The 7,007-nt window shown below is 34.7% G+C and overlaps 1 protein-coding gene across 1 annotated transcript; it reads left to right on the top strand.

Annotated features, from left to right (window-relative positions):
- Window positions 1-2,788: 2,788 nt before the first annotated feature.
- On the top strand, window positions 2,789-4,692 carry LOC125842954 (uncharacterized). The gene is made up of 4 exons (XM_049522225.1): window positions 2,789-3,442; window positions 3,512-3,848; window positions 4,110-4,314; window positions 4,473-4,692. The coding sequence occupies exons 1-4, from the start codon at window positions 2,789-2,791 to the stop codon at window positions 4,690-4,692; spliced, it is 1,416 nt and encodes a 471-aa protein (XP_049378182.1).
- The last annotated feature ends 2,315 nt before the right edge of the window (window positions 4,693-7,007 follow it).

Raw genomic sequence — 7,007 nt, 5'->3', positions numbered from 1 at the left:
CAAGTTGTTAAATCAGTTGAGAAGTATTATTTGTATTGATCATGTGAATGATGATGCACGGTGACATGTCATTTGCTGATTGGACTAGAAGTTAGTTAATTAGATATTTTCCCATTTTCAGTTAGTTAGGTTGTTAGAACTCTGGTTAACAGTTAGATTAAGTTAACTATGGTTAGTATGAGTCAGTTACTACTACTATATAAACATTGTAATTGGTATACTGCCGTTTGTAATTTTTGATCTTCTTCTCAATACAATTTGAAATTCTCTCAACAATGGTGAAAGCTTCTTCTGTTGTTTTAGCTTAAGAACACAAGTTCATGATCAATTCTGTGATCAATTCATTGTTTTAAATATGGTATCAGAGCTACAGTGAGTGAATCTAGGAGTTTCTTTTCACAATGTGTTGGTGAAGAACTGAGAGATTCATCAATCGTAGTTGTAGATCGCTGAAGTTGATTAGCTATGGCGACTAAACCAGTTCATAATCATCCTCTGTTTTTGTCTTCTTCTAATGTAGCTGGAGCTGTCCAGATTTGAATCCAGCTTGTAGAAATGGAGAACTACACATTGTGGAGTCGTGCTATGAGACTAAACTTGCTTACAAGGAACAAATTAGGCTTCATTGATGGTCTGGTCAAATGTGAAGATTTTAAAACTGATTCTGAAAAACAGGACTGGGATCGATGCAATGCCATGGTGATTTCATGGATTATGAACAATGTGAGTAAGGAGCTTGTTAGCGACATTCTCTTCTCTTCAAGTGCACACACAATTTGGACTGATTTGAAGGATATATTTGATAAAGTATACATGTCAAGGATTTTTCACCTTCATAAGGCGATTGCTGCATTGACTCATGGAGTCTCCCATGTATCTGTCTATTACTCTAGTTTGAAGGATCTATGGGATGAGTACGATTCCATCATCCCACCTCCTTCATGTGAGTGCTCCAAGTCTAAGGGCTACACTTAGGTACTATTAAGGCAGAAATTGTTACAATTTTTTATGGGACTGAATGACAATTACAGTCAAGCTCGCAGTTAAATTATGTTGATGAATCCACCACTAAGTGTAAATCAATGTTATGCCATGATCATTCAGGATGAGAGTCAACGAATGTTATCTGGTGAACATCCATTTGGAAGTGCTCCTGTTGATCCAATAGCTTTGTCTTCTTACAGATCTGAAAATTCAACTAATGTCTCTAACTATTCTAGTGGTGGAGGGTCCTCAGGTGGTAGTTCATGAGTAAGTTTTTCTAATAGATCAATGATGACTTCTTCTGTTTATTGTGATTTCTGCAATATGAGAGGACACTCAAATGAAGCCTGCTATAAGCTTTTGCAATACTGCAACATGAAATGTCATACCAAGGAGACTTGCTATAAGTTGATAGGTTATCCTGCAGATTACAAAGGAAAGAGGAAGGTTAGTGCATTATGTGCAATGCCAACACAACTTCAAAACAATACATCGATGCAACCATATTTCACTCAGGATTAATACAATCAAATTCTTAGGATGCTGAATAAACCTATGCTTCAATAGTCTACTGGGAGGAGGTATACATGCTTCTAATGTCACTCAAACAGGTACTTATGCTAGTAGTGTTTCTCCTAATTCTTTGCCTAATAAGCATGCTAAATGGGTAGTAGATAGTGGTGCCATTGACCATATGGTAAACAATAACTCCCTATTGAACACTGGTCTGACAGTCCCTAATCCAGGTAAAGTGCAACTTCCCAATGGTGACTCTGCTATAACTCAGTCTGGAAATTGTCAACTAGATGGAGGTGATGTAGTCCATAATGTATTATGTGTGCCAACATTTCAATTCAATCTCTTATTTGTATCCAAATTGACAAGGGAATTGAATTGTTGTGCAACATTATTTCCTAATTTCTTTATTCTATAGGATCTCTTCACTGGGAGGGTGAAGGAGATTGGTAGTGAGGAAAATAGCTTGTATACAATGAGATCAAGTATTGGACATGCAGACAACATGATTCACTCTCTTGCTGTTAAAGGATACAGTGAAGACGGTTAGAATAAGAGAATGGGCCATATGCCCATGACAGTACTTAGAAACTTAATGTAGTTAAAAATAGACATGATCTGTGTTTAATAGTTGTGATATATGCCCATTGGCAAGACAAACTAGGTTTCCTTTTTTATCTAGCAGTAGTAGAGCTTCTCAATGTTTTCATTTGATACATATGGATGTATAGGGGCTATATAAATCTATCACACATAATAACATGAGATTTTTTATAACCTTGGTGGATGATCACTTTAGATGGACTTGGGTTTTCCTAATGCACCTTAAATCTGTTGTATGCACTGTTCTTAGGAATTTCTTCCATATGATTGCAACACAGTTTGGAAAGAAAATAAAGATGTTGAGGTCTGACAATGGTGGTGAGCTTTTTAACACACAATGTAGAAAATTGTTTGATGATCATGGAATTATACACCAAAGTTCTTGTCCCTACACTCTACAACAAAATTGAGTGGTATAGATAAGACACATGAACATTCTTGAGACTGCTAGGGCTATCGGATTTCAAGGTTCTCTACCTATTAGATTTTGGGGTGAATGTGTTTTAGCTATTGTGTTTCTAATCAACAGAGTTCCATCCATAATCTTGGGGAAAAAGTCCCCCTATTTCATGTTATGTCATGCACAGGTTGATCTTTCTAGCATAAGGACTATAGGTTGTTAATGTTATGCCACCAACTTGATCATGGGGATAAATTTGGGGCTAGAGCCATTAAATCAGTTATGATGGGGTATAGTGAAACTCAGAAAGGGTACAAACTTTATGACTTGACAACTAAGTCTTTTTTTGTGAGTAGAGATGTGCAGTTTTTGGAACATATTTTTCCTTTTCAGAATGGTAATCCAAGTGCTGAGTTTATGGCTGAGGATGAATTCTTGATTCCTGGCAATAAGGTTTTCCCCTTAAATGATCAATATTTGGATTCTGCACAGTTAGCAGATATGTCTCCATATATAGTTGTTTCTGATCATGTAATTGATCCTTTGATAGACTCACACATTACCACTATAGTAGTTCTTGCTACAATGGTTCCTTTTGTGGAGATTTCCCATGATGTGATCCCAGAATGTACTTTCACATCTGAGCATGCGAATGATGATGCTGCAGTTTCCACTAGGAGAACATCAGACAAACACATTAAACCTCATATCTGGCAGAAAGACTTTGTGACTGCTAATAGGGGTAGGTTTGCTCATTCGTATTTATATGCTATTGCCAACATCATCAATTATAGTGGTTTTTCTAGTACATATCAAAGTTATGTGGCCCAATTCTCAACAGACATAGAACCAACCTTATATCATCAGGAAATACAGGATCCAAGGTGGATACAAGCAATGAAAGATGAAATTCAAGCTCTTGAGTACAATGGAACTAGGGTAGTTGTACCTTTACCAAGTGGTACGAAAGCTATTAGTTGTAAATGGGTATAAAAAATTAAATACAAGGCTGATGGACAAGTGGAGGGGTTCAAAGCTAGACTTGTAGCTAAAGGGTTCAATAAAAGGGAAGGTCTTGACTATCAGAAAACTTTTTCTCCTGTTGTGAAAATGGTGACGGTAAGAACTGTGATTTCTCTGGATGTTTGGTCCATTCAGCAAATGGATGTTTACAATGCGTTTTTGCAAGATGATTTAAATGAAGAGGTGTATATGCAATTGCCACAGGGTATTAAAAATGGGACACAAGATCTCAAGGTTTGCAGGTTGCTTAAGTCTCTTTATGGTCTGAAACAGGCTTCAAGGCAGTGGAATGTCAAGCTTACATCTGCCCTTGTCACAACTGGTTATAAACAGAGTCATTTAGACTATTCTTTACTAACCAAAAGGTCATCAGATGGGATAGTGATTGTCCTAATATATGTTGATGACTTATTGATCACATGTAGGAGCACAACCCTAATAGATGATGCCAAATAAGTTCTGAGTGACAATTTCAAAATTAAGGACCTAGGGGACCTTAGATATTTTCTTGGAATTGAATTTGCTAGATAGACAACTAGCATTCTCATGAATCAAAGAAAGTATGCACTTGAGCTCATTTTAGACTCAGGTTTAAGTGGTTCTAAGACCATTGCCACACCTGTTGAGCTAAATAAAAAGTTGACAGCTTGTGAGTTTGATAATCATATTGATGGCCCTCTTGATCCTGTCTTAGCAGATCCAGGGAAATATCAAAGACTTGTTGGTCGATTGTTATATTTGACTATTACCACACCGGACATTGCCTTTGCTGTCCAAAGTTTAAGCCAGTTCATGCATGCTCCTAAGCAATCCTATTAGGATGCTGCACTCAGGGTGGTTAAATACATCAAACAAGCTCCAGGTCTTGGGGTTTTATTGTCCTCTTCTAGCTTAACTTCACTCCAAGGTTTTTGTGATGTTGATTGGGGTCTTGTAAAAACACTAGAAGGTCTATTACTGGTTATATGATTAAGTTTGGAGAGTCTTTGATCTCCTGGAAATTCAAGAAACAACCAACTATTTTTAAGAGCTCAGCTGAAGCTGAGTACAAGAGTTTAGCCTCAGATGTTGCTGAAATTGTATGGCTGTTTGGTTTGTTCAAAGAACTCAATGTTAAGTTGCACCTCCAAGTTTCTTTGCACTATGACAGTAAAGCTGATTTTTAGATTGTTGCCAACCCTGTCTTTCATGAGAGGACAAAACATATCGACATAAATTGTCATTTCATCCGAAAAAAGGTTTAGACTGGTCTGATTCACACAAAGTACTTGGCTACTGCTGAACAACTTGTTGACATATTAACTAAGGGCCTTGGTCGTTTTAAACACACTGATCTACTTTCCAAGCTAGGGATGAAGAACATCTTCATACCACCTAGCTTGAAAGGGGTATTCAACATATGAATGATGATGCATGGTGACATGTCATTTGCTGATTGGACTAGAAGTTAGTTAATTAGATATTTTCTCATTTTCAGTTAGTTAGGTTGTTAGAACTCTGGTTTACAGTTACATTAAGTTAACTGTGGTTAGTATGAGTCGGTTACTACTACTATATAAACATTGTAATTGGTATACTGCAGTTTGTAATTTTTGATCTTTTTAATACAATCTGAAATTCTCTCAACAATGGTGAAAGCTTCTTCTGTTGTTTTAGCTTAAGAACACAAGTCCATGATCAATTCAGCAATCAATTCATAGTGTTTAACAATTTGAAGCTGAAATAAAATTTATCTATTGAATTGACTGTCTGGAACTTAAAGAAAAACTTTAAATCGCCATCGAAACTAGCTTCGAACCAGAGAGAAATCAAATCCCAAACATTACAAGCGCATACAAAAGTTTTCTTGGGTCTTTTGGGTATTTAATATAGGATCAATAATTTTCCTTGTATTGAAAGTTTAATCGAAGAAAATCAGTTGAGTGTCACTGTATTAAGCTTAAATTTGTTTTGATTTAAAACTTTTTGGGTCTGTAGTTCATGACTGTGGAGAAAAGAGGTGGAATTATTATCTACGATTTGTGGTGTATTGATTAATATAATAATGGCAGTGATTTTAAAATGGTGAGAGGTGGTATAATTTGGTGGCTGCCGTTGATGCTCTACTAAGTTGCTATGGAGAAGAAACCAAATTAGAAGTAGAAAGAAATAAGAAAAAAATTTTAAAAAAAATTAAAATGCATATATTTTTGAAAAAATATTAAAAGGAAAATTTCAATATTTTTTTTTTATCTTCACTCTCTCAAGGAGAGTGCAATACACTCACTTTGCCATGCAGGCATTTAGGGTGGTAATAATTATAGTTTTAAACAGTTTACGGGGCGGGGGGTGATAGGACTCCCGTGAAGAATAAGTGTGTAGTTGAGAATCTGGTCATAGCTTGAGGGAGCATTTGACCATTTTCTCAACTCTAATTCAATAAAAAGAATTGAACATGAATTGTAGTGTACTAGTTTTTAATATATTCCCTACATAGTACATACAATCTCCTCACGTTGACCTTGCATTTCTCGATCATATGACCGAGAAGACGAACCAATATTGTTACTTTGAGTCATTTGTTGGTCAATATCATTCACAACTATATTTTCATGCTCATAGACCATAAATATTCCTTTGGTATTCTCGCAAATAATTATGTAACATTGCACAAGCTATGATAAATTTCACTTGAGTGTCAATATCATAATGGTTCATATCTTGTTTCACTTGTGTGCAATTACACATTTTTAGTGCATTAGCTTTGTACTAAAATCAATCATATTGGAAGTAGTGATTATACATCACCAATTTTGTCTTTTTTCATATTAAATTGTTTTAAACATTTTCATATGTAACCAAAAGAGAAGGTTTTTTTTAATTATGAAAAAACAAAAAAATATTACTCCCTCGGTTCTTATTTATAATCACCAAATTAATTCGCACTTTATCATTTATATTCATCAAATTTAAAGTAATAATAAATTTTATGTTGGTGAGAATAATAAATTTTAAAAAGTAATGATGTGATTATAAATTTTATTTACATATGAGATAAATGGTTAGTAAATATAAATATGGAGTTATTCTAATAAAATATAAATTTATGGATCAATTTTTGTATTTAAAAATCCCAAATCATGATATGAAATTCCCATATCATAATTTTAAAGAATATGCTATTGGATTAAAGTAACAAAAAGTAAAAAACTTAAAGGCCGATAAAAAGGGCTGATGGAATTGGATTAGTTTTTGAAGTAGCTAATCCAAGAAAACCAAGCATATGCATGACAAACATAAATACCTAAAAAGTTTGCATCATGTTGCCACTTTTATTTCCTTCAAAATAGTATATTTGTTAGTGGGAGTTTCTTGAATCTTGTGTTCTCCCATCTACTCTGCTCTCCGTTCTATATTAGTTTATTATTTCTCTCTCTTTTTTAACGCATATTGAAGAAATACAAATGGAAATATAATTTTATTAATTCACTCTTTAAAACTT

This window comes from Solanum stenotomum, chromosome 10 (assembly GCF_019186545.1).
Source record: "Solanum stenotomum isolate F172 chromosome 10, ASM1918654v1, whole genome shotgun sequence".
Classification (NCBI taxonomy): domain Eukaryota; kingdom Viridiplantae; phylum Streptophyta; class Magnoliopsida; order Solanales; family Solanaceae; genus Solanum; species Solanum stenotomum.
The sequence above is the reverse complement of the archived record's forward strand: the minus strand, read 5'-3'. Positions and strand labels throughout refer to the sequence as shown.

Excerpts from the sequence above, each read along its gene's own strand:
- LOC125842954 (XM_049522225.1), top strand. The coding sequence starts at position 2,789 with ATGGGGTATAGTGAAACTCAGAAAGGGTACAAACTTTATGACTTGACA. Across the intron at positions 3,849-4,109 it reads ATCTGCCCTTGTCACAACTG|ACTCAGGTTTAAGTGGTTCT; the intron begins GTTATAAACAGA and ends AGCTCATTTTAG. Across the intron at positions 4,315-4,472 it reads GCTGTCCAAAGTTTAAGCCA|AAGGTCTATTACTGGTTATA; the intron begins GTTCATGCATGC and ends TAAAAACACTAG.